At 47.2% G+C, this 27,745-nt stretch overlaps 1 protein-coding gene across 1 annotated transcript; it reads left to right on the forward strand.

Annotated features, from left to right (window-relative positions):
- Nucleotides 1–3,817: 3,817 nt before the first annotated feature.
- gmnc (geminin coiled-coil domain containing) lies at nucleotides 3,818–13,010 on the forward strand. The gene is made up of 5 exons (XM_078410543.1): nucleotides 3,818–3,891; nucleotides 6,715–6,880; nucleotides 8,078–8,163; nucleotides 9,395–9,511; nucleotides 10,146–13,010. Exons 1-5 carry the CDS (start codon nucleotides 3,886–3,888, stop codon nucleotides 10,734–10,736), a joined length of 966 nt encoding a protein of 321 aa, XP_078266669.1. The 5' UTR covers nucleotides 3,818–3,885; the 3' UTR covers nucleotides 10,737–13,010.
- The last annotated feature ends 14,735 nt before the right edge of the window (nucleotides 13,011–27,745 follow it).

The raw sequence follows: 27,745 nt of genomic DNA on the forward strand, positions 1-27,745 counted from the left end.
CCAATAAGATCAAATAATACTATGCACATGTACAATCAAGCCAAGCGCAAGTACAATAGGTGGAGAAGAGGAGAAACATAGTAAAATAGATGCAGTAGGTCATTCGGCCCTTGGGGCCAGCACCGCCATTCAATATAATCGTGGCTGATCATCTAAAACCCCGTTCCTGCTTTTCCCCCCATATCCCTCGATTCCTTTAGCCGTAAGAGCTAAATCTAACTCTCTCTTGAAAACATTCAGTGAATTGGCCTCCACTGCCTTCTGTGGCAGATTCCACAGATTCACAACTCCCTGGAAGGTACAGAGTGCAGAATATAGTTCTCAGCATTGCAGCGCATCAGTTCCAGAGACAAAGTCCAATGTCCGCAATGGGATAGAAGTGAAAAGGACAGTAGTTTAGTTTGGATGTGGAAACAAAGAACCGCAGATGCTGGTTTATACCAAAGTTAGATACAAAATCCTGGTGTGACTCAGCGGGTCGGGCAGCAGTTTTGGAGAAAAAGGGATAGGTGACGCCTCGGGTTGGGATTAGTTTATTTAGTCTAATATTGCCACGTGTACGGAGGTACGGTGAAAACATTTTGTTGCGTGCTATCCAGTCAACGAAAAGACTATGCATGATTACAATCAAGCCGCCCACAGTGTACAGATAAAGGATAAAGGGTATAACGTTTAGTGCAAGACAAATTCCACCCCCCCCCCGCCCCCCCGCCCTCACTTCTTCAAATACCTCTCTTTTCCAGGTTTCTTCTCCCTATTCCAAACAGTCTGAAGAAAGGTCGGCTGTCCATTCCCTCCACAGATGCTGCCTGACCCGCTGAGTTCCTCCGGCACTTTGTGTTTTACTCGAGACACGTTAGTAACGCTCGGACACTGGACATCACTCTAGCGAGCGCTCTCCCTGCTCTCTGGCATCGGAAAGAACAAGTTGAATCCAATCCCCATTCTACATGAAGCTGTTGCTTCAGGTCGCTTCTTCGTACGGATCAACTCTTCTGCCGAGCCGTCTTCCTCCGACCCACCACGCTGAAGCTCAGTATCGGGACGTTGTGGGCGAGTTTACTTTAGTTTACTTTGGAGATAGTTTAGAGAGTTCCTGGCGTCCTGTCCCATCCTCGCTAATACTTTGGGTCTTCTAAGTCTCCGGGGACTTTTCTATCCACCAACTCCGTAAAGCCAAAGGAGCCTGCGAAGCATCCGTGAAGTCAGTCTCAAGATCCTTAACTAACCATTGCGGGATATGTACCAGTGCATCCGTCTCCCCTGCGGATGGACAAGTTGCCAAGTCAGCTCCCCGCACCGTTAGGGGGCAGTGTCTGAAATATACAAAATAAAAGCCACAATTCCCCCTCATTCATCACTATACTGAAATATTTCAGATAAATTCAACAGTTTTCCCAAGTAAATGTTTTTTGTTGTTGCATTCTGAAGGTGGCAAATGCAACAAGAAGGAAAGTGTTTGGAATAATACGATTGTTTATATTCACGTGGTATCGAATTATAGCAATTTGCAGCATATTTGAATATATTGCGCCAATGTAAATAAAATAACTGGAAATCATTGAAAAATGTACGAACTATGGTCTTAAAGTTGATCCAAGTAGTTACACAATCTTGCAAAAATCGTAACATGCTTGCTAATTGATGTAGTCAAACGAATTATATAACAGGAACAGCATGTTTTGTCATATTTCTTAAATAATTATAAACAAGTGTATTTTTTGACCTGGAAAAAACTTACTTGTTTGCTTTTCATCGCATGAATATGTAAAGAAAAATTGAAATGAACGGAATGTGTCCAAATGGTATCGAATACAATGATAATTTGCTGGCTGGAAACCAAAAAGGAATAAAATAGATATAATCTGATGGATCTTGGACCAGGTTGGATTGTGATCCGTTTGCAACCACTTTGAGAGAGAAATTGTAGCAAATCAGCTTTGCACAGAATTTTTATAAGTGCAAATTTTGATGGGGAACACTCTGGAGATGAAGTTGAGAGTGGGGGATGGGCAATATGAATTATAGCAAACTTTGAGAAAGTTTTGCAAAAAGTTTGGAGTGGAAGTGGACGCAAAGTGATGACGTCAAGCCCAGCCAGGCTTTAACCTTTCAACTCTTCAACATGGCGGCAGTCTCGATGAGTTTTAGGCCGATATTGGGGGCAATTTGCTGGGATTGTGCAAAGGGGAAGGCTCCCCAGAGTAGGAAAAGTCACCAGGTCGATTGCTACGTTGCTCCTCTCTACTCCTCTCCGCTCCTGGCCGCTGAAATTGTGGTTGTGTGGAGTTATTTGCCAGGATCTGGCCCGGAGCCGGCGTGAGTTAAGGTCCCACAGGGATCCAGGTTGTATTGCAGTGAGAGAGACATCCAGCATCCATCCACTACTCACATCCCTCCACTGCAACCCAGGCACGAAGCAGCACAGCCCGGCTGCCTCAATCCACTTAATGCAAAAAAAGAGAAAAATAATGCATTAAAACAAAATATTAATCAAATCACATAAATAATTTAAAACCCCATCGTCATTCATTGACACATCCACATTGACGTATTTGCATCTGGGTAGTTTCTGATAACACTTGAAGTCAATTAAAAATCTGCCGTACAATTATAATTTGATGTTTAAGACAGGTTTTGATTATTATTTTTTCAATGAACCAGTCAGCACTAGTTCAAAAGGTGCCGATGGTTCAAGGCAGATATCGAGTTTACCCACGCGTGTGCGTTGATTTTTCAAATCCTGGTCTTAAAGTCGATGAAATATTAGCAGACGCGAGTATTATTACATACTCTGGGCAGGTACCAGAAGAAGTCAATATTCCTAACACAGCAATAACATAGATTGCATTATTCCATTTTGTCCTGATTTGAAAGCCTCTCTCTATTCGGTCCATAATCTAAATATTTAAGTATTAATTTCACTGTTTAATTCGACCAGAGAATTAATCTCCTCCAGGATAATCCGCAACAAATCCGGTAATTTGCAGTCCTTCCTTCCAATGGAAGACGGGATGTGCGTTGGTAATTCATCTTAACACATGTTAGCAGCGTGGATAAATCGTGTTGTGACACTGCTAATGGGCAAAAATTTCTCCCCTCCCTATTCAGTAAAATGTCTAATGGGGTAACTTAATGAAACGCTCTCCAGGGTAGAATGAAATGTCAACTTTCCATATGTCGGTGTATTTTTTTCCATGAGAGTTTCACACACCCTTGGGGTTGATTTTACGGTTTGGCAGAGGAGAGGGGCGGGGGTCAAGTTACCTGTTTCTCTCCTTCTCTGACAGCAGGTTATTAACAACGCTCTCTTGGAGACAACCCTCTAATTGAGATCACCCCACCCCTCCCCTGCCCACTGTACGCCCGAGAACCCCAGCTGTACCAAGATACATGGAGTTCTAGGTTTGGGGGATTGTAAACTCGCCATTCAAGCACACAGCCTGAGATAAACCCGCGCCCAGCACACACTCCCAACCACAACAGTGCGTGCAGTGGTCTGCAAGGTGTATCTTTTTAGTGGGAGTCCCACTCTTGTATCCTCGAGAGCTGATTCTACTGTGCAAGGGAACAAGCGTCGCCCAGAGAACCGGCGGCTCGCTGGCAAATCAGAGGGTTTTCTTCAGCCTTATTTGCCTGCTTGCCTTTGACTTTTATTTCAGTACGTTTGCTGCCCATTTCACGTCACAAGGTTGACAGCTTTTTACACCAAATCAGATCGCTCGTTCAGCTAGTCCGGGAGGCGTCACTGATTTAGATTAGAACTCAACACCACCCTGGGGCCACACTCTGAAGTCGGTTTAAAGGGCTGTGGAGTTTTATACCGAACGTGTGCGCCTGACTCCAAGACTGCACGTCTCTCCTGCCTTCTCACACCCACTCTTCATGATGGTAAGTGAATCTGCACTGCCGACCAACAGTGGAGGGAGGGGTGCGTTTAAATTGTTTTAAAAAAAAACCCCAACATCAATGGATAGTCTTTCAAAACAACCAAGTTCAGAGACACGATGCACCTGAATGCGCCAGGCAAACTCTCAGCAAGTTGTAAAAACAATCTGTTGTAAAGAGTCACAAAAGTAGACTTTTCGGTTTCTGCCTCTCAAGTGCTGAAATCCCTCAGCTTCTAACCTCAGCAACTGAAAGAAATCTGTGTTCATCCCAGTCAGTCCTTGGGCACAATCTCTCACCCTGGGAGGCTGTGTGAGGGGAGAGGAGAGCGAGCTGGCAGAGAGGAAAGCAGGAGGTTGTAACACACTGAGAAGCTGCCGGCTGCAGTTCACAGGCGCTCCAAACACACACACACCACATACACACACACACACACACACACACACACGCACACATACGAGTAAAGAAAGAAAAAACAAATGTCTGGCGCTCCCTTCAGATGTATTTAGTTTCTCTAGACGAAGCCCTGAAGTGTAAAAGCTGCACTTTGGTCTGGGTGGGTTTTTTTGTGGGAATCTCTGCGCGCAGCGAGGGGTTCATTTCACCAAGTGTGTGATCTCCAAGTCCACTCGCCTTGTAGTTTTCTCTGTTACTGAAGCCTCTCCGGCTCAGAGTTGCGGGGAGCGCAGGCGAGGCTTGTCAGCGCAATAACACTGGGCAGATCTGACTGGGCGGAGAGTGCGTTTCTGCGGGATGAGATGAGTTCAATGGGACTGAGAGCTCGGCATTTTTGAGCTCAGAGTCAAGCCCTGAGTGTAGAGCCTCCTCAGCCCAACGGCTGAGCCCAAGCGAAAGCCTCAACATGTTTTCAAAACTTCTTACCACTTCGTGCGGTTACAGGAGGAGGTATTCAGTGTGCGGTTTTAGGGCTGTGCACTTAGAATGGAATATTTCCTGCATTATAATCGGATTGTTGTGGCTGTATTGTTTATAGTGTGTGGGCGAAAGGGCAGATCTTTCTGTTCATTGCGTGTGTGTGTGGAGCCTCGAAACTAACGCTGGAATAACTGGGATTGTGTTTCAATAAATTACCTGGGTCTCTCTCTCTCTCTCTTTCTCTCCCCATTCAATTTCTCTTCCTCTTCTCTCTCCCTCTACTCCCTGTCGCTTTCTATTTTCCCTCTCCCTCCCTCTTTCCCCTCTCTCTACCCTCTCACCCTCAGCTCATTTTCTATCCTTTCTCTCTACTCTCTATTCTCTCACTTTGTACTCTCTCTTCCTCCTTATTCACTCTCTCTCTCTCTCTCTCTCTATTCTCCCTATCTCTGCCCCTTTATCCTTTAAATTTACACTTTCCCCCTTCCCTCAACCACCCTTTCTCCGCACTGACCCATCCCACCCCCTGTGTTCTCCCTATGTATGTTTATACGCCCCACCCTTTCCAATTCTCTCTCCATCAGTTGCCCCTCCCCTTCCGCGCTTCTATATGACTCTACCATTTCATGCTCTGTCTTCCCATTCCTGCTTACATCCCCTCCACACCCCCCCCCTTCATTATCTTCCTCCTCCCTCAGTTGCTCAACTCCCCGCCTCAACCCGTATGTTCCTTCCCGTCAATCTCGGAATTTGTATCTATTCTGCCCCCCCCCCCCATCTCCCAATCTGAGGTATCCTTTAGATTGTTCCGTTCTACACTCTCCACCCCCCATCTTCAGTCTTTCTGCCCCACCCATTCCCCCCCCCCTCTCCCTCTCCCCCTCTCCCGCACTCTCTCCACCCCTCCCCATCTTCAATCTGTCTTTCTGCCCCACCCGTTCCTCCCATTCTCCCTCTCTCCCTCCATCCCTCCCCTCCCTCCAAGCGCCGATGGTCTCAGTTATTCCATGCGCCAACTTGTAAAAGTTTTGAGTCTTGTAAAGCGGAGCCGGAGGGGGCGGAGGAAGGGGCCGGGGGCGGAGCGACATTGGGACGGGGCCACCAGAGTGTGAGAAGGAATTATTTGTGGCCAAATATCCTTCCCGCGATCTCACCATTACAGTGTCGGGAAACCAAATCTCGCTCAGAAATTGACATGAGCTGTAAACACTGTAGTAATGAGGAAGTCCTGTCAAAAGCCAGCAAATGAAAGAGGCAGGGAGGGAGAGAGAGAGAGAGAGGGAGGGGTGCGGGGGAGGTTACGGGGAAGAGGGGGGGGGGAGGGAGGAGCGGGGGGAGGGGAGAGAGGAGGGGAGAGAGAGGAGGGGGGAGAGAAGGGGGAAGAGGGAGAGAGGTGGGGAGGGAAGGAGAGGGGGAAGGGGAGGGGGAGAGAGAGAGAGAGAGAGAGAGAGAGAGAGAGAACCAGAGGGGATCGCACGCCAGCTCAGGGAATGGCGCGATTCCAACCCGCGAAAACACTTCGCAGTCTTTGTATAACTTCTCTCATTATCTGTCATGTTGTGTGCGTGTGCGAGTGTGTAATCATCTTCCTCCCGTCCTCCCTCAATCCTCATTTAATTCCCTGCTCTGTTCCCCTCTTCCTCTCCTATCCGGCTCTCCCCCTTCACCCTTCTCTATCCTCCGCCTCCCCTCTCGCATTCCCGGACTCTTTTCCCTCCCTCTCTCCGTCCCTTCCCATACCTCTCACCCTGTCCACTCTATCCTCCCCTCTCGCTCAATCCCTCCCTCCCTCCCTCCGTCCTCCCCTTAATCTTTATCCTTCGCCTTTCTCTCTCCACTCCATCTCCCCCTCTTCCTTCGCTCTCTTCCCCCTCCATCTCTTTATCAATCTATCCTCTCCCTCACTCTCTCCGCTCTCTCCCCCTCTCCCCCCTCGCTCTCTCCCCACAGAGCACCCTCCTCTCCAGCCAGGACCAGTTCTTTATCGGGGACCAGAACTATGGGCGCTCTCCCTCGCTCCCGAGCTCAGCCAGTGTTGACGTTTCCATGGAGACGTGGTACTCCCAGTGGCCGGACGGTATCCTGGACAACAGCGCTCTCGCAGCGCGGCCGCAAGGTAAGCGGCGCAGGGCAGCGACACAGAGCATCCGCGCAGAGCAGCGACACAGAGCAGCCGCGCAACACAGCGGCACAGAGCAGCCGCACAGAGCAGCCGCGCAACACAGCGGCACAGAGCATCCGCACAGAGTAGCGGCTCAGAGCAGCGACACAGCGGCACAGAGCATCCGCACAGAGCAGCGACACAGCGGCACAGAGCATCCGCACAGAGTAGCGGCTCAGAGCAGCGACACAGCGGCACAGAGCATCCGCACAGAGCAGCGACACAGAGCAGCCGCACAGAGCAGCGACACAGCGGCACAGAACATCCGCACAGAGCAGCGACACAGAGCATCCGCGCAGAGCAGCGACACAGAGCAGCCGCGCAACACAGCGGCACAGAGCAGCCGCGCAACACAGCGGCACAGAGCATCCGCACAGAGCAGCGGCTCAGAGCAGCGACACAGCGGCACAGCGGCACAGAGCATCCGCACAGAGCAGCGACACAGAGCAGCCGCACAGAGCAGCGACACAGCGGCACAGCGGCTCAGGGCAGCGACAGCGGCGCAGGGCAGCGGCTCAGAGCAGCGACACAGCGGCTCCGGGCAGCGGGCGGGGGTGGCCGGGGCAGAGGGGAGCCGGGCTCCAGCCACCCCACTCCCCGCCTCGGTGCCGGGACACCCCAGCCCCCTATCCGTACCCCCCCCTTACCTTCCCCTCCCCTCCCCTCCCCCCGGTGGAGGGATTTCAACGCCAGCACTCACTTCCCTCTCTTTACTATCATTTATTTTCTCCGCTACCCGGCCTTTGACTCCTTCCGCCCGAGAGCCGCCCACCAATAACCCCGGGCTAAACATGACCCCCCCCCCAATGACATAGGAGCACAGATAAGCCGTTCGGCCCATCAAGTCTACATTTGACGTGGGATAAACCGAAATACACAATGTCAGGAGACGCAAGAGCCTGCAGATGTTGGAATCTTGAGAAAAACGACAAAGCGCAGGAGGAACTTAGTGGGTCAGGATGCACATGTGGGGGGTAATGGACGGACAAGTGATCAGCCTGAAGAAGAGCCCCGACCCAAAACATCACCTGTCCATTCCCTCCACAGATGCTGCCTGACCCGCTGAATTCCTCCAGTACTTTGTGTTGTGACGGTGATAGGATATTGTATGTGTTACTCACGGCCTGATAACTTGCTTCCATTCCCCACCAGAATACTTCTCCAGCCTCGACACCACAGCTCAGGATGATCTCAGGTGGACCGCACACTTATCATCTCAGCTCCATCAAAACAAGCAGGTAATGTAACGCTGGGATTATTGTCCTCGAGTTTCCTGCATGGTTTAGTTTTAGTTTAGTTTGGTTTAGTTTATTCTCACATGTACCGAGGTACAGTAAAAAGCTTTTTCTGCATGCTATCCAGTCAGTGGAAAGACTATACATGATTATAATAGAGCCGTCCACAGTGAAAAGGTACAGGATAAAGGGAATAATGTTTCGTGCAAAGTAAAGTCCGATTAAAGGTAGTTTGAGGGTCTCTAATGAGGTGGATGGTAGCTCAGGATCGCTCTCTAGTTGCTGTAGGATGGTTCATAACAGCTGGGAAGAATCTGTCCCTGAATCTGGAGGTGTGCGATTTCACACACCTGTACCTCTTGCCTGATGCGAGAGGGGAGAAGCGGGAGTGACTGTAGTGAGACTCATCTTTGACTATGCTAGTGACATTGCTGAGGTAGTGTGAGGTGTAGCTGGAGTTGACGGAAGGGAGGTTGGTTTGTGTGATGGTCTGGGCTACGTCCACAATTCTCTGCAATTTCTGGTGGTCTTGGATGGAGCTGCACACAAACCATGCTGTGATGTTAATGTGGCTGCAGCAATACCCGCACAAGAGACACGGAAGTCAGGGTGGCCTCATTTTATCTAGCATCTCTAAGCTAAGAGCAGGGTTGTCAAGAGGCTTGGTCTTCATCAGCCAGGGTATTGAGTTTATGTTGTAATAAAAAGGAATTGCAGATGCTGGGTTGTACCAAAGATAGCCACAAAATGCTGGAGTAACTCAGTGGGTCAAGCAGCATCTCTGGAGAACACGTGTAGGTGACGTTTCGGGTCGGGACCCTTCTTCACATTGTGCTGTTCTATGCTTCTGAAGGCCCAGGATTTTGGGAGGTTATATTTCAATAGTTAGTTAGTTTAGGATATTGTCACGTGTTACCGAAATACAGTGGAAATCTTTTTTGTTGCGCGCTGTCTAGGCAGCAAAAAGACTATGCATGATTGTAATCAAGCCATCCACAGTGTACAGATACAGGATAAAGAGAATAACATTCAGTGCACGATAAAGTCCGATTAAAGATAGTCTGAGGGTCTCAAATGAGGTAGATGGGAGGTCCGGATCACTCTCTAGTTGGCGATGGGATGGTTTATGTTCCTGATAACAGCTGGGAAGAAACTATCCCTGAATCTGGAGTAGCCCATCTGGAATAGCCAACATAGATACTGAAATAATGGTCTTCCATGATTATTCCCACAGCTCCAGGAAAGTCTGGAACAGAAGGAGGAAGAACTTGCTCGGCTCCATGAGGAGAACAACAAGTTGAGGGAATATCTGAGCTCCACCTATGTCAAATCTCTGAAGGACAAGGCGAGGGTAAGTGGCCATTCAAACCTGTAGGTACAGGACCTCTGGTCCCATTTGCAACAACGCACCTCAGATACACATCACAGGACATTAGTGCACTAGGGTGATGGAGCTCCTATCTACACAGACAATGGGCAGCAGGCAGTGGATAAGGCTGTTCGCTAGTTCAGTAACTTTGTTGGCACCAGACACGTGGTGACACTTGTGTACTGCCTAGGTGCTCACCCAGGCAGGACACTTGTCTGGTGCCAACAAAGTTACTGAAGTACCGAACAGCCTTATCCACAACCTGCTGTATAATTTTACGGGGTTGTATGCAAAGCAAAGCTTTTCATTGTACCTAGGTACACGTGACAATAAAGGATAATTCATTCTTTCATTCTTTCATTCTTTCATTCTTTCATTCATTCATTCTTTCATTCATTCATTCATTCATTCATTCATTCATTCAGTCATTCACTCAGAGAGTGGTAGGTGACTAGAATGTCCTTCCAGGGGTGTTGGTGGAGGCACCAGTGCCAGAAAACCAGGTTTGATCCTGACTACGGGTGCTGTCTGTCTGGATTATCAGATGGGTGGAAAAAAAGTCATAGATTAAGGCTTTTTTTATTGACTTGCCTTACGATTGTTTTTCTTTTAACAGAAACTGTTGACGCACAACGGACAGAAGGAAAGAGGGATCTTTAAAGTTAAGAAGCGACTATTCGAGGGGCAGGAAGATGGTGACATTTACTCCACAGCCCCCAGCAACTTTTCCAAGAGATTTAGGAGAAATTTGGGTTGCAGCAACGAGAGCGGCCCCGACACTGCCCGGGAGGAACACTGCTCCCCGTGCCTTGATACCTGGGTTCTGAAGACTTTGGGGTTAAAAGATGCCAACACCATTGATGACAGTTGTTCAGCTAACTACAGTGCCATTAACATCGAGACCAGCCCCGGATACAATGGGGAACCCAACTACTGCTCGGATCGCCCAGCTCCACACCATGATCTCATCGCCCCTTCCATGGATTTCCATGCCAACCCCTGCCTGCCGGAGTGCCCCTCTTCACCCTTCCTGCTCCCGCCTCCGCCCGTCCCGTTCCACCCAGGCAAAGCCTGCGTGGCCTTCTCGACCTATCTCAGCCCCCATCGCAACGTGAAGACGCACACCTTCTGCCAAGGCCAGGCCTTTGTGCAGCGGGACGGGGGAGGAGGCTGGAGGTTCACCTGGGTCCCCAGCCAGACCAACTGAATGATGACCCCCGCCCCGCCCCCCCTTGCCACAAATCCTCGCTGTTTACACGCAAGATGCCATCAGCTCCAAACTCAAAGACCAGCCAGGCTCAACGGAATAGCGTGAAGAACTGGAATTGTAGCTTCCTATGAACCCATGAAGTATCCATTTCAATATTAAGATAGTGTTAAAACGTTCTCTGGGTTAGTTGGAAAGAACTCAAGACCCTCAAGACATTGGGGATGCAACCAAGCAGAGGTGTAGAACACTGAGCGTTTCTGCTCATGGTCCTAATTGGCCCAATTAGCAGATCTACAGAAGGGAGAGGGACCTTGCCCTCAAGTGACACCTTGGAATACAGGAGGGATAATTAGCAATGGTGGCTTCTCATGTCCATGGACATCTGATGGGGCAGGTGTGACATCGCTGGGCTTTCTGAGCATGCAACGCGAGCGGATTACCTCATGGACTGCGAGATGGAGCGACGCAGACTTGTCTCCTGTCCTTGCAGCCGTGACATTGGCAGATGGAGCCTTGGTCCAGGAGACCTTCCTCCTGGAGAAAGCGGTCAACCAACATGCAGGCAAAAAAGAAACACGAGATCACGGTGATTACAATCGTGCTTCCAGTAAAACATTTGTACTCTGCAGTCAATACAACTGTTTTTTACTCTGAGTCATTTTTTTTCCTCACAACTGCCTTGATGTTGATGCTCAGATGAATGATGATCCAGATGTTTTACTCTGTAAAGTACAGCCACGTTTGACTGGTGGGAATGTATTTTGATGGTTTGGTTTGAATTCAAGACGCATCACAGCTGTTGGTGCTGCCATCTCAGTGACCCAGGTTTGATCCTGGCCTTGGGTACAGAAGGTGTGGAGTTTATACGTTCTCACAGTGACTGTGTTAGTTTCCTCTGGGTGTTCCGCTTTCCTCCCATTTCCTCCCTTCCTCTTAAACCAGTTCTGTCCATTCCCACCACTCTCTAGATAAAGTTGCTTCTCTTAACCTCTTTTCAACATATACTGATACCAATCAAATAATAATGGCCCTCACTTAGTTTAGAGATACATCGTGGAAACAGGCCCTTCGGCCCACTGAGTCCGTGCTGACCAGTGATAATCCTGTATCCTAGCACTATCCTATACACGAGGGACAATTTTTGCCAAACCTAATTAACCTACAGACCTGCATGTCTTTGGAGTGTGGGAGGAAACCGGAGCACCCAGAGAAAACCCATGTGGTCATGGGGAGAATGTACAAACTCCGTACTGACAGGACTCTCATGGATATGGGAAAAATTGATGACCTGTCAAAATCCTTCATTGTTATAAGGATGTTCCATCATCTTTTAGGAATTTCCCACAAAAAAATCCCCAGCTTCTTCAGACTTTCCTGATAGCATCAACCTCTCTTTCTACTATCGGTTTTGTATGTTTTCTGAAGCTTCTTCAGTGCATATATAAGCTTTTATGATTTGGAGACCATTGCTGTGTACATTAACAGAGTCATAGAGTAATACGGCATGGAAACAGGCCCTTCGGCCCAACTCGTCCATGCCAACCCAGATGCCCCATCCATGCTTGCCCCATTTGCTCACTTTTGGCCCATATCTCTCTAAACTATGCACCTGTCCAAATGTCTTTAAAAAATACTTTTAGAAATGTATTAATAAGGATTTGGGTGTTATTGGTAATGCCAGCAAATATCACCCATCCATTGTTGATATAACTTCTCCAGAAGCAAGTCCTATCTTGCATTTGCTGCATCTACGTTGCATTACTGTATCCATAGAGTGCATTATTGTGTTCACTGCCTCGACGTTGCAATGAATGGTGCATTGATGGCTCATTATGTGTGATTAAATTCTGAAACTAATGCTTCCTAAAAAGATTAACAAAGTGTTTTAAAGGTCTCCTGAAAATCAATGTTCTGTGTGTAAACGGATGCCGTTAATGGAGTTCAGTGCCAGGACTTTGAAAGCGAGCAGTTTGAAAGCAGAGGGATATTGGAGGTTAGAAAGCAGAGAGGTATCAGAGATTGGTATCGGAACCTGATGTGGAATGGAGAGGGGCGATTGCCTAGCTCACTGGTCCACTTTGTCCAGCTACTGAGCTCCAAAGTCAGGAATACGGCAGATAGGAGCTCGAACTCTGCCCGCATCCATCCAGTCCAAACAGAGAATGTGCATACTCCACACAGTCAGCACCCGTGGTCAGGATCGAACCTGGGTCTCTGGCGCTATGAGGCAGCATCTCTACCAGCTGCGCCACTGTGACTGTCTCTCCTTGGTTTGAAAGTTCACCGACCAAAACCCCTGCCAGTTCAACAGACACCGGTGGACATTCAGCTCTGGAAGGCGTCACAGTTAACCTGGGCCCCGAATGCCAGTTGCACCCCTGGCAAAGGCCAATGGGTGACAAGTACTAGGACATTAAACAGTTGTGGGTCAATTGTTCAGTGCATAACCACCTCCCAACTCACTTTGTCCTCCCGTGCTCCCTGTGACATGGTGCCCCGGTTTTCTTGCACTTCCCAAAGACGTGCAGGTTTGTCGGTTAATTGTCCTCTGTACAATTCCCCCGAGTGTGTAGAGAGTGGATGAGAAAGTGGATCACGTGGAACTAGTGTGAAAGGGTGATCGATGGGCGGCATGGACTCAGTGGGCTGAAGGGCCTGTTTCTATAGTCGTAGAGTCATAGGGCATGGAAACAGGCCCTTCAGCCCAACATGCCCATGCCGACCAATATGACCCATCCACACTAGTTCCACCTGCCCACATTTGGTCCATATCCCTCTAAACCTATCCTATTCAGGTACCTGACAATATGTTTTTTAAATGTTGTTTAGTACCTGCCTCAACTACCTCCTCTGGCACCTTGTTCCATACACCCACCACCCTCTGTGTGAAAAAGTTGCCCCTCAGGTTCCTATTAAATCTATTCCCTCACCTTAAACCTATGTCCTCTGGTTCTTCATTCCCATACTCTGAGTAAAAGACTCTGTGCATTCACTCTGCTGAATACCATGCTGTATCTCTGAACTAAACTAAACTAAACCAGTGGTATATGTGCTCTGTAAATGTAACGTGACTCTCCCCTCCCCCCATCTCCCAAATTTCCTCGCCACCAATGGCCTTCTCCGGGATGGGAACAGGTGGGATATGTGGGACAGGTTCGACTCTGCCCTGCTTGTTGGAGCCATTTCACCTGCCCCTCATCACCAGCAGTGCCGTCCCATCAACCTAACCCTCCGCCCAAGACCGCAAGAACATGCAGAGTTGCAGATGTAGCCCAGTCCATCAAACAGACCAGACCCCCCCACCATCGACTCCATGTTCACCACACTGCCTCGTGAAAAGCAGCCAACGTAATCAAAGACTTGTCTCTGTCCCACTCCAGTCATTCTTTCTTCTCCCTGCTCCCGTCGGGCAGAAGGTACAGAAGCTTAAAAGCGTGCCCCACCAGACTCAGGAACAGTTTCTTCCCCTCTGTTATCAGGCTTCTGAACGGCCCTTCCATAAGCCAGAGTACTGTCCGATTCACCTTTACCCCACTGCGGACATTGGACTTTGTCTATGGAAGTTGGGATGTAATGTTAAAATTGTACAGGGCATTGGATGGGCCCAATCTGGAGTATGGTGTGCAGTTCTGGTCGCCAAATTATAGGAAGGATGTCGACAAAATGGAGAGGGTACAGAGGAGATTTACTAGAATGTTGCCTGGGTTTCAGCACTTAAGCTACAGAGAGAGGTTGAACAGGTTGGGTCTTTATTCTTTGGAGCGTAGAAGGTTGAGGGGGGACTTGATAGAGGTTTTTAAAATTTTGAGAGGGACGGACAGAGCTGACGTGGGTAGGCTTTTCCCTTTGAGAGTGGGGAAGATTCCAACAAGGGGACATAGCTTCAGAATTGAGGGACAAAAGTTTAGGGGTAACATGAGGGGTAACTTCTTTACTCAGAGGGTGGTGGCTGTATGGAATGGGCTTCCGGTGGAAGCGGTGGAGGCAGGCTCGATTTTATTATTTAAGAGTAAATTGGATAGGTATATGGATAAGAGGGGATTAGAGGGTTATGGTCTGAGTGCAGGTAGATGAGACTAGGTCAGGGAGAGTGGTCGGCGTGGACTGGTAGGGCCGAACGGGCCTGTTTCCGTGCTGTAGTTGTTATATGGTTATTATATGGTTATATGGTTATATGGAACTGATGTGCTACAATGCTGAGAACTATATCCCGCACTCTGTAACTTCCCCTTTGCTCTGCCTAATGTACTTGAGTTTGACTTGATCGTATATATGTATAGTATTATCTGATCTGTTTTAGATAGCATGCAAAACAAGCCTTTTCACTGTACCTCGGTACACGTGAAAATAATAAACCCAAACTTAACCCTCTGCCCATAATCTCTGTGCCACAGCCACAGAGGAGGTTGAAGAAATAGGAATTCTAATGTAGAAACTAACGATTGTATATAATTGTGGATTTTGTACAGGTTTTAACATTTTGCTGAGAATTAACACTGTTTTTTTACTGCTTGTGCCAATATTTGTGACAGTTTAACTGTAGTTGGATATAATTTTGTTTTGAACAATGTCATTCAGTCTTGTTTTGTCTAAAACCTAAAGAAAATGAAAAAGACTAATTGTGTTTTGTTTTTAGGATATTAATTCTAAATAAAGAATCAAATCTAACAAGACCAGATACAAGAAAAGCCCCTTCAAGTTGTTGCTGAACCTTTAACCTACACCTTTGATCCACTAACTAACAATAAACCACGTTCTATGTTCTCCCTGTAACTGCGTGGGTTTCCTCCGGGTGCTCCGGTTTCTTACCACAACCCAAACATGTGAGGGTTTCTAGGTTAATTGGACTCTGTAAATGGTCCCCAGTGTGTAGGGAGTTGATGAGAAAGGGGGATAATGCAGAACTGGGGCCTGTAAACACAATACAGTTAGATAATATATGGCACTGTGGCGCAGTGGTAGAGCTGCTGCCTTACAGTGCCAGAGAACCGGGTTCGATCCTGACTACGTGTGCTGTCTGTACAAACTTTGCAAGTTCTTTCTGTGATCATGTGGGTTTTCTCCTGGTGCTCTGGTTTCCTCCCACACTCCAAAGATGTACAGGTTTGTAGGTTACTTGGCTTCGGTAAAATTGTAAATTGTCCCAAGTGTGTAGGATAGGGCTAGTGTATGGGGTGATCACTGGTCGGCACGGTCTCATTGGGCCGAATGGCCTGTTTCCACGCTGTATCCTTCTAAAGTCTTTAGATCTCGCTCTAAATACTAAACAACAAATCAATAAATTAATTCAATAAATATGCTGCCAAGGTTGGAAGCAATCTGCTTCAGTTTAGTTTAGTTTAGAGATACAGCGTGGAAACATGCTCTTCGGCCCATTGAGTCTGTGTCGACCGGCGATCCCTGCACGCTAACATGTTTTGGAAACGTTGAAATTTCACTCATATCTGGAACATCTGTAGCTGATGAAGGGGTTGTCATTGGGAAGTTGCACAATCTTTCCCCAATGCCTTACGTGGGTGCGGGTTGCTTCTCTCAGCTGGGTGGAGGAAGTATGTTGGGGAGAGGGGAGGTGCACAAAAATAATATCCGTGCATTGCCCATCAGGGGCAAGTTTAGATATAGAGTAAAGGTCCCACCACACTGTCCCTTCTGCAACATTAAGGCCAGTAATAGACGAGATGAGATGCAGAGTAAATGTCTGTAACACTGTCCTACCACAGATCCTGGACAGGGAGAGAATGGGTTTGACAAAAACCCCTCCCTCAATGTCAGCAAGATAAAGGAGACAGTGATTGACTTCAGGAAGTAACACATCCTAGTCTACATTGATGGCATCAAAGTAGAGATGGCCAAAAGTTCCTAGGAATAAATATCATCAGAGATTTGTCCTGGACCAGCTACATCAAAGCTATGGCCAAGAAAGCACACCAACACCTCTACTTCCTTGGAAGGCTTAGGAAATTTGGCATGTCCCCAACAAACCTCACTAGCTTCTACAGAAAGCATCTTCTCGCAATGCATCACTGTCGCAATAAGATGCTGGTTTGGGAACAGGTCCAAATTGCAGAGAATTGTGGATAAAGCCCAGACAATCACACAAACCAACCTCCCTTTCATCAACTCCATCTACATTTCACGGTGCCTTGGCAAGGCCACCAGCATTATGAAGGACGAGTCTCGCCCCAATCACTCTCTCTTCTCCCCTCTCCCATCAGGCAAGAGGTCCAGAAGTTTGAAAATGTACACCTCCAGATTCAGGGACAGTTTCTTCCCAGCTGTTATCAGGCAACTGAAGTGCCCAATCAGCAACTAGAGAGCGGTCCTGACCTCCCATCCATCTCATTGGAGACCCTCAAACTATCATTAATCAAACTTCACTGGACATCAATGTTATTTCATGCACTGAATGTTGTACCCTTTATCCTTTATCTGTGCACTGCGGACGGCTTGAGAGTGTTTACGTATATTTTTCTTTGACTAGATATCATGCAAACAACGCTTTGACTGTACCTCAGAACATGTGACAATAATAAACTAAACTAAATTAAACTAAACCTCCCTGCTCACACTCCCATCAAACAGTCCCATGACAGGGGCAGCACACATTATTTATAAAAATGCTAATATCAAAAATTGAATTGGCGGAATATGCTTTCAACTTATTATACCTTCTGCCCGATGGGAGAGGGGAGAAGAAAGAATGACTAGTGTGAGAGGATCTTCGTTATGTTGAATGCTTTCCCAAGGCAACGTGAAGTGTAGATGGAGCTCAGGTGTAATAATAGTTTAATACTAAATAGAACTGTCTCTGCAGCAACCCTTCCAACGTTTTCAGATTGAATACTCTGGGGTTATTGGGGTTATATTGAGGATGAAGCTCACTCCCCACTACTCTAAACAACCTGCTCCAAACAACCAATAACTTCCTGGTCCAACCACAGTGACGCCATGACCAAGAAAGTTTATCAGTGGCCCTTCTTCCTCAGCAGACCAAGGAAATTCGACCTGTCTCCAACAATTCTTACCTACAGATGTACCGTGAAAAGCATCCCATTCAAATGCATCTTGAGGAACTTACAAAGTGCTGGAGCAGCGCCTCTGGAGAACATGGATATGTGATGTTTTGGGTCGGAACCCTTCTGCAGACTGGAGAAGGGTCTCGACACAAATCGTCACTTATCCATGTTCTCCAGAGGCGCTGGCTGATCCGTTGAGTTAATCCGGCACCTTGTTTTTTTTAAAAAACATAATTTGGTATTCCTTGTATCTCCAGAATGAATAGCAGCTTAGTTTGGCAACTGATCTGCCCAAGATTGCAAGACAGTGCGGAGAATTGTGGATGTAGCCCAGTCCACCACACAAACCAGCCCAATCAGTCTCTGAAGAAGGGTCCTGACCTGAAACATCACCCGTCCATTTCCCTCCACAAATCCTGACCTGATGTATTCCTCCAGCGCTTTGAGTTTTGCTCAAGATTTCATCATCTGCAGTCTTTTGTGTCTTTTCCCAACATCCATCAGGCTCTTTATTTTAGTTTAGTTTAGTGATACGGAGTGCAAACAGGCCCTTCCACCCACCGAGTCCATGCCGACTAGCAATCACCCATCCATTAGTTCTATCCTACACATAATGGACAATTTACAGAAGCCAATTAACCTACAAACCTGCACGTCTGGGGTCTGAGAGGAAACTGGAGCACCCGGAGAAAACCCACGCGGTCACAGGGAGAACGTACAAAGTCCATACAGACAGCACTTGTAGTCAGGATTGAACTGGAGTCACTGGCTCTGTGAGGCAGCAACTCTACCGCTGCGCCACCTTGCCGCCCCTAATTTAATACCAGCATTGCGAACAATCTCCACAAAATATGGCGACTGAGCATTTATGGGTTGTGCAAAAGAATTTCACATGTTGTGCATACGTGACAATAAAGAACAATTAAACCATTGAACATTTGAATCCGATTAATAAATATAGGTACATAGGTTTGGAGGGATATGGGCCAAGCGCTGGCAGATGCGACTAGTGTAGATGGGGCATGTTGGTCGGCATGGGCAAGTTGGGCCGAAGGGCCTGTTTCCACACAGTATGACGATGACTCTATTATTAACATTTCCATTTACCTGTTACATCTTTACTCCTGGTATCCATGTCACCTAGCAGCTGTGCAACATCGTTTGAGCCAGGACAATCGCAGGCATTTACTTTGAGGTGATGCCAACCAGAAGTTGGGTTGAAACAGTCCAAAGACAGGTCAGAAGGGGTCTTTTCCTCCAGAGGATAGTTCCTAATGGATGTTAAGTATGCAACTCATCACGCACCCAGTAACATGCTCGCTGGAAAGGTCAACTGCCAGCAACCAAGACAGCAACTTGCACATTGACCCTAGTTTGAAAGATGAATATCAGTAATGGATATCTGGGCCCCGTATTACTCAGCAACAACCTGGATTCAGAAGCTGGACTTCATAACAAATGGGCACACCTTGTAGTCACTCATCGGTTGTCATGGCAACGTCTAAATGAAGTTCAGACTGAAATGTTTACTTTCTGCTCCCTTGTTATGAATTCAGGCAATTTACCTTTTCGAAAGAAGATAAGGCTATGTTCTCAGAGAGGGGGAGCATTGATATCTTTCAAAGACGTGCATGTTTGTAGGTTAATTGGCCTCTGCAAATTGCTCCTAGTGTATAAGGAGTGGTTGAGAAAGTGTCATAGAGTCATGGCGCAAGGAAACAGGCTCTTCGACCCAACTCTTCCCTGTCGAACAAGATGCCCCATCTAAGCTAGGATGGGGCATCTTAGATATCCCATCAGAACCAAGGAGGCCATTGGACCCATCATGCCTCTGCTGGCTCTTTGTAAGAATCATCCAAATAGTTCAACTAAATATTAGTTCAAGTTAAATATTGCTGTTTAATATTTATCTAACCCGTATTTTTAGGTTGCATTTGAATTATCTTTCCCACCCTTTCCAAGCATTACAACATGTTACCTAAAATTGAGTCATAGAGTCAAAAGCACAGAAATAAGCCCTTTGTCCCAACTTGCCAATGCCAATGAAGATGCCCCATCTACACTAGTTCCACCTGCCTGCTTTTGACCCATATCCATCTAAACCTTTCCTATCCATGTACCTGTCCAAGTGTCTTTTAAGGGTGGTAGAGCTGCTGCCTCACAGTGCCAGAGATCCAGGTCCGATCCTGACTACGGGTGATGTCTGCGTGCAGTTTGTACGTTCTCCCTGTGATCACATGGGTTTTCTCCGGGTGCTTCAGTCTCCTCCCGCATTCCAAACACATGCAGGTTTGTAGGTTAATTGGCTTCTGTAAATTACCCTAGTATGTAGGATGCAAAAGTGGGATAAGATGGAACTAGTGTGCTGGTGTTCAATGAAAAACGCAGACTCAGTGGGCCGAAGGGCGTGATTCCACGCTGCATCTCTAAACGAAACGAAACTAAACTAAACTTTGTTACACTACCTGCCTCAAATGCCTCCTCTGGCAACCTGTTCCATTGATCCACCACCCTTTGTGTGAAAAAATTGCGCCTTGGTTTCCTATTAAATCATCCCCCTTTCACCTTAAACCTACATCTTTAGTTTAGTAGTTTAGTTTAGAAATACAGTGCGGAAGTAGGCCCTTCAGCCTAACAAGTCTGTTCCAACCAACGTCCACTCTGTACACTAACACTATCCTGCACTGTAGGGACAGGTTACAGGTTTTACTGAAGCCAATTAACCTACAAACCTGCACGTCTTTGGCGTGTGGGAGGGAACCCGGAGAAAACCCCACACGGTCATGGGAGGAACGTTCTAACTCCATACAGACAGGACCCATCGTCAGGATTAAACCTGGGTGTCTGGCGCTGTGAGGCAGTCATTCTACTGCCACGCCGCCTTAAAACCTTAATATTTTTTTAAATCTCTGCTTTGATTTGAGGAGGATGAGCAATCTGCAAATGTAGTAACAAAATTCCACGTATAACTTCCATTCATCCATCGAGAACACAGGTGTAAATTGCCCCTGTGTATTCGCAATTGGGGGAGGGTTGGGGATGAACTGTACAGGGGATTAGTAGCAGATTATTGCCGCTTTGTTGTAAATGATAAGATTACCAGCATCATTGACAAGGATCTGGAAACCCACACTGGGAAGGAATCCAGCGCGGCGTTAACCTCAGCCATCGTTGCCATCTCATTCATTCACACATAACTCCACCCCTGGAGATTAGTGGCTCATAGAAGCTGGTGCCTAGACTTTCCATGCCTACTTTGGCAATGTACACCTCATGCATTCACAGGGCACCGGGCTACACACACTGAACACTGACGACAGATGTAGACTTATTATCATTAACAAGGAAGGTGCGTTGGGACTGAATTGTGGAGAGGAGCTACTAACCACAGAACAATTGTTACCCATTATTGGTTTGTAACTGTTCCCCAGGGGCTCAGACTATTTAATGCACCAGCCCAGTGCATTTGAGCAGTTGGAAAGTAAAAGGCCCAGTCTGTCACATTCTACACCAATCCAGTTCACAGATGCTTTACAGACTGGCACACTGAGGTAGCAACAGTAAAGGTGCATTTCTGTGGCACTTTTATCATGGATGAGGGAGGGGGGAGGGGGTCAAAAGATGTGGCTCAAGGGAAGTAAATGAGGCAAAGTGATTGCTACAGAGAGGGCTAACTGATGAAACTCAGCAACCGAGACAGACATGGGCGGACAGACAGACAGACAGACAGACAGACAGATAGACAGATAGACAGATAGACAGATAGACAGATAGACAGATAGACAGATAGACAGATAGACAGATAGACAGATAGACAGATAGATAGATAGATAGATAGATAGATAGATAGATAGATAGATAGATAGATAGATAGATAGATAGATAGATAGATAGATAGATAGATAGATAGATAGATAGATAGATAGATAGATAGATAGATATAAATAGATGAATATCCCATTGGAATTCAGATATTGAATTACCATAAAACATTGTCATAAGGAAGATACGTAAATGCTTGGAATAAAAAACAAGTATTGACCAGCACTTAATTTAGTTTAGAGATACAGCGTGGAAACAGGCCCTTCAGCCCACTGAGTCTGCGCTGACCAGTGATCACCCCCGTACACCAGTTCTATCCGACACACAAGGAAAAATCTTCAGAGGTCAATTAACCTACAAACCTGTGCATCTTTGGAATGTGGGAAGAAACCAGAGTACCCAGGGAAATCCCATGCGGTCACAGGAAGAACGTACAAACTCTGCACAGACAGCACCCGTAGTCAGGATCAAAGCTGGGTGTCTGGTGCTGTAAGGCAGCAACTCTACCGTTGCACCACTATGCCACCTCAAAGACTTGGGCCGTGATCTTCCATGTCTTGGTGTTGCAAGTGCTCATCTTGATACTCAGGAGAGTCTCTGCCTCCCTCACCTCCTGACGCAGTGTGTTCCAGATTCAGCCAACCTCTCGGGCAATAGGTTCTTCCTCAGATTTCCTCAAAGCCTCTTGCCTACATCCATGCCCTCTTATTTTATGATCGGTATTAGCACACTAACTGGTTCTACGTCTTAGTGCAAAAAAACAGACTGCTGGAGGAACACAGCGGGTCAGTCAGCATCCGTGGAGGGGAACGGACAGACGACGTTTTGGGTCATGACCTTTCTTCGGACTGGTGGAAAGGAGATAGCTAGTGGGGAGAGATGGGGGGAAGGGGTGGGGCAAGAGCTGGCATATGATATGTGATACATAGAGTGATACAGCACAGGAACAGGCCATTCGGCCCACAGTGTTTGTGCCGAACATGACACCAAGTTAAACTGATTTTATCTGACTGAACATAACAACATCCCACCATTCCTTGCACTTTCACATGGCCTCTTTGAAAACCTCCTAAATGCCACCATCATATCTCCCTCCACCGCCACCCCTGGCAGCATGTTTCAGGCATCCACCACCCAATGTGTAAAAACTTGCCCCTTGCATATCTCTTTAGACTTTACTTTACTTTAGACTGTACTTTGGATGTATAGTCTTTCCACTGACTAGTTAGCATGCAACAAAAGTTTTCCACTGTACCTTAGTACACGTGACAATAAACTAAACTAAACTAGAAACAGGCCCATCAGCCTATTGAGTCCGCGCCGACCAGCAGCCACCCTGTACAGTAAAACCATCCTACGCATAAGGGCATTTAACAATTTTACCGAAGCCAATTAACTTACAAACTCGCAAGTCTTTGCAATGTGGAAGAAAACCGGAGCACCTGGAGAAAACCCACACGGTCACAGGAAGAACGTACAAAGTCCATACAAGCAGCACCCGTAGTCAGGGTCGAACCTGGGTCTCTGGCGCTGTAATGCAGCAGCTCCACCACTGTGCCACTTTGCCGCCCCTTTAAAATCTTTAAATCGCCTTTAAACTCTCCCCCTCTCACCTTATAGCTATGTCTTCTGGTGTGGGTCATTTCCACCCTGGGGAAATGGTTCTGACTGTCTACCCTGTCTATGCCAATGATATTGGGTTGATTAACAGACGAATCAGATGCGGGAGAGAAGAGTAGAGGTCGTGACCGAGGCGAGGGTGGAGTGCAGAAGACAAAATGGTGCTGATGGTGGAAACTGATAACGAGAAAGCAAGGCGGGGATTGAAATGTAGAACCAGGAGGAGGAGTGGTGGGCGGAGAGGAATTGTGGAGGGGAGAAAAATGGGGGACCTAGAGTGGGGTGGGTTGGGTGTTGTGTGGATGGAGGAGGGGAAGGGAACTGGATGATGAGGGATGGGGGAGTGGAAAGAAAGGTGTGCGGGGTTCAGGGAGGGGCAGGAGGGAGCTGGGCAACTGAGGGGGGTGAAGGTGAGGGCGGAGAGTTGAAAACTCACGCCACCCACCTGCATCTCATTTCTGCTCGTTGGAACTTTCTCCACGCAAAATGGCTTGTTACAAAAATAAAGGCATTGTGTTTGAAGTTATTCACTGAAGTTTTGTGATATTTCTGAGTGATACGATAAGATGTTACCGGGCTATGGTACAAAATATACTTCTGTGATAGCCTGGCACAAAGTGGTTATAATACCACAATGGGATTATTTGTTAGACATGTATCAATATCTTGCCCATCAGATAACCTTTTGGTGGGACTCCATGTCCCCAACCAATGTCCAGAATTTAAGTTTAGTTCTTTGTCCTTAACTTTCCTCGTTGTTGCTTACGCCAAGTTCAGAGGCAGGGTAAATGGTTCTGCTTCAAATGATTACCGCCATTCCTAACTTGTGCGCCTGTACTTCCTTAAAAGACTGAGGAGATTTGGCATGTCAATGAATACCCTCTTGAATCTCTACAGGTGTGCAGTAGAGAGCCTGCTGACTGGTGGCATCACGGCCTGGTTCAGCAACTCACATTGCCTGCACAGGAACGAAGATCACAAAACGTGGTGGACACTGCCCGGTCTATCGCAGGTACTGACCTCCCCAACATCAAAGGTATCTGCAGGGATTTCTGCACCATTCTGCAATCATCAGAGACCCACACTACCCTGGCCACACTCTCATTTCACTCCTGCCACCACAGGAAGAAGTCTGAATGCTGTGACTTCCAGGTTCAGAAGCAACTTCTTCCCAACAAGGCTATTAAACACTACAACCTCCAAATAAGCTCAGAACTACATAGACTTGGGGTCATTCTTTTTGTCTTTGCACTGTTATTGTTTACCACAGTGCCACTGTATCGCCCTGTTCAGTCCCAGCTGGGTTTAGGTGTACAAATTCCAAAGGTAACGTAAGGAATCAGTTTAGTTTCATTCAGAAATACAGTGCAGAAACAGGCCCTTCGGCCCACTGAGTCCGCGCTGACCAGAAATCTCCATACACTAGCACTATCCTACACATAGGGACAATTTACAACATTTAACAAAGCCAATTAACCTACAAACCTACATCTTTGGAGTAGGGAGGAAACCCAGAAAACCCCCATGCGGTCACAGGGAGAATATACAATCTCCGTACAGCCAGCACCCGTAGGCAGTATTGAACCCTGGTCACCAGCACTGTAAGGCAGCAACTCTATTAATGCACCACTGTGCTGCCCTGGATTGCAGGCAATGTGAGCAAGAATGTTTTCTGAGGGTGGCTGTAATCTGGACCACATTGCATGAGTGGCTGATGGAGGCAGGTTCTCTTAACTTCTAAGAGGTATCTATTGTGATTAGACGAATGGGAAAATGGGAATAGTGTAGATGGGTGCTGAATGGTCAGCTGGGACCTAGAGGATCGTGGCAGCATGGTGGCGCAGCGGTAGAGCTGCTGCCTTACAGCGCCAGCGACCCGGGCTCGATCCTGACTGCATGTGCTGTCTGTATAGAGTTTGTACCTTCTCCCTGTGACCATGTGGGTTTTCACCGGGTGCTCTGATTTCCTCCCACACTCCAAAGACATGCAGACCAGTAGGTTGATTGGCTTTGGTAAAAATTGTAAATGTTGTGTGCAGGATAGTGCTCGTGTATGGTGTGTGATCGCTGGTCGGCTTGGACTTGCTTTGGACGAAGGGCCTGTTTCCGTGCTGCATCTCTAAAGTCTAAAGACTGAACAGCCTGTTTCCATGCTGCACGATTCTACGACTCCATAAGGCTTGTAAGTACCACCGATCTTTGTTATTTAATCTTTGCCGCACAGAAAACAGCATATGTGGGGGTAAGTGTTTCTGTCTTAAGACTTCACTACACTGCACCCAATAAGTTACGTCTGAATAAAGCCATAATCATGGTCTATTGTTGATTAACTTACTTGTCTTATTGAAGTGGTTTATCAGTAACTCCGCACCTGCTGCTGGCTGATATAGTCTCTGTGGTGGAATGTGGTCACTTAATGGCAGTGTACGTACACTACAATCCATCACGACTCATCCGATGGGTGGGAAAGGCATCCATAAATCTGGAACTCAATGCCTGAGACGGTAGTGGAAGTGGACTCCCCTAACTGCACAGAAGGGTCTTGACCCGAAACATCACCCATTCCTTCTCTCCAGAGACGCTGCCAGTCCTGCTGAGTTACTCCAGCTTTTTGTGTCTATCTTCCCCTAACTACGAACAGTTCTAGTCACCCCATTATAGGAAGGATGTGGGAGCTTTAGAGAGGGTGCTGTAGAAATTTACCAGAATGCTAGAATGTAGAAACAAAGAACTGCAGAGGTTGGTTTATATGAAAGATAAACACAAAGTGCTGGAGTAACTCAGCGGGTCAGGCAGCATCTCTGGGGAAAAAAGTTGGGTGATGTTTCAGGACGGGGGGGGGGTTCCCGAATCGAAATGTCACCCATTCTTTACCTCCAGAGATGCTGCCTGACGTGCTGAGTTACTCCAGCACTTTGTGTCTATCTTTACCAGAATGCTGCTTGGATTTGAGGGTGTCAGATATAGGAAGAGGTTGGATAGATTTAGGTTGTTTTCTCCAGAACGTCAGAGTTTGAGGGGAAACTTGATAGAAGTATATAAGATAATGAGAGGCATAGATAGTGTAGACAGTCAGAACCTTTTTCTCTCAGTGGGAATGACCAACACTAGAGGGCGTAGCTATAAGGTGAGAGGGGGAAAGTTTAATGGAGATGTGTGGGCAAGTTTTTTGCAATGAGCATGGGACACACTGCCAGGGGTGGGGGTGGAGCCAGAGATGACAGCAGTGTTTAAGAGGCTTTTAGATGGGCACATGGATATACCCAGAGGGTGATGTCAGTATGGGGGATGCAGATTTAAAAATGGGAGAATAAGGTACAAAGGGGAACTTGAGGATAGAGTTTAGAAGGATGAGCAGGGTCTGAATGAAAGTTTCCAAATAGTGAAAGGCCTGGATAGAGTGGATGTGGAGAGGATGATTCCACTAGTGGGAGAGTCTAGGACCAGAGGCCATAGCCTTAGAATAAAAGGATGTACCTTGAGAAAGCAGGAATTTGTTTAGCCAAAGCATGGTGTATCTGTGGAATTCATTGCCACAGACAGCAATGGAGGGCACGTGTCATTGGGTATTTGTAAAGCAGCGAATGGCAGGTTATTGATTAGTAAGGGTATCAAAGATTATGGGGAGAAGGGGGGAGAATGGTTGAGAGGGGAAGAGAGAGCAGGCATGATTGAATGGCGGAGTAAACTCTATGGGCCGAATGGCATCATTCTGTTCCTATGATTAATAAACTTGTGAAGGGCTTTTCTGACCTTGCTCAGTAACCTATTATCCGTGGTGGAAGAAACAGGGCTGCAGGGATAGTAAATGGGAGAAAGGAGTGGGAGGGTTAGATTAGGGGGGTGAATGGGTGCTTTACAAGGAGCCTGGCCAGATTCAATGGCCTAAATGGACTTTTTAGTTTAGTTTAGTTTAGAGATACAGCACGGAAACAGGCCCTTTCGGCTAACTGGGTCCGCGTCGACCAGCGATCCCCGCACATAAACACTATCCTACACCCACGAGGGACAATTTTTACATCGACCAAACCAATTAACCAATTAACCAATTAACCAAACCAATTAACCTACAAACCTGTACGTCTTTGGAGTGTGGGAGGAAACCGAAGATCTCGGAGAAAACCCACGCAGGTCACGTACAAACTCCATACAGACAGCACCCGTAGTCGGGATCGAACCCGGACTTCTCTACACCCAGAGCAAAACGTGCTTGAAGAGGTGAGCATGTACATACAGGTATTGATCCACATGCATACATATTTAGTGATAGACACTACACAGTACACACAGTAAACATCAGCGGAAAATGGACACGGTATGAAGAAACATCCATATGTACACTGATTAATACAGGTAAATACACTTGGCAAAAAAATAAAACTGCTGGAGGAACTAAATGGCTCAGGCAGCATCTGTGGAAGGAATAGACAGGTGATTTCCAGTGTCCACAGTCCATTCCCTCCAAAGTCGCTGCCCGACCCACTGAGTTCCTCCAGAACCCTGTGTTTTGCAAGATTTCATCTTTCTTGTTCCTGAATATATATACAT

The sequence above is a fragment of the Rhinoraja longicauda genome, chromosome 13, assembly GCF_053455715.1.
Source record: "Rhinoraja longicauda isolate Sanriku21f chromosome 13, sRhiLon1.1, whole genome shotgun sequence".
NCBI classification, from domain to species: Eukaryota; Metazoa; Chordata; class Chondrichthyes; order Rajiformes; family Arhynchobatidae; genus Rhinoraja; species Rhinoraja longicauda.

Coding starts and splice junctions, on each gene's coding strand:
- gmnc (XM_078410543.1), top strand. Junction 6,881..8,077: donor TCTCGCAGCGCGGCCGCAAG/GTAAGCGGCGCA, acceptor ATTCCCCACCAG/AATACTTCTCCAGCCTCGAC. Junction 9,512..10,145: donor CTCTGAAGGACAAGGCGAGG/GTAAGTGGCCAT, acceptor TTCTTTTAACAG/AAACTGTTGACGCACAACGG.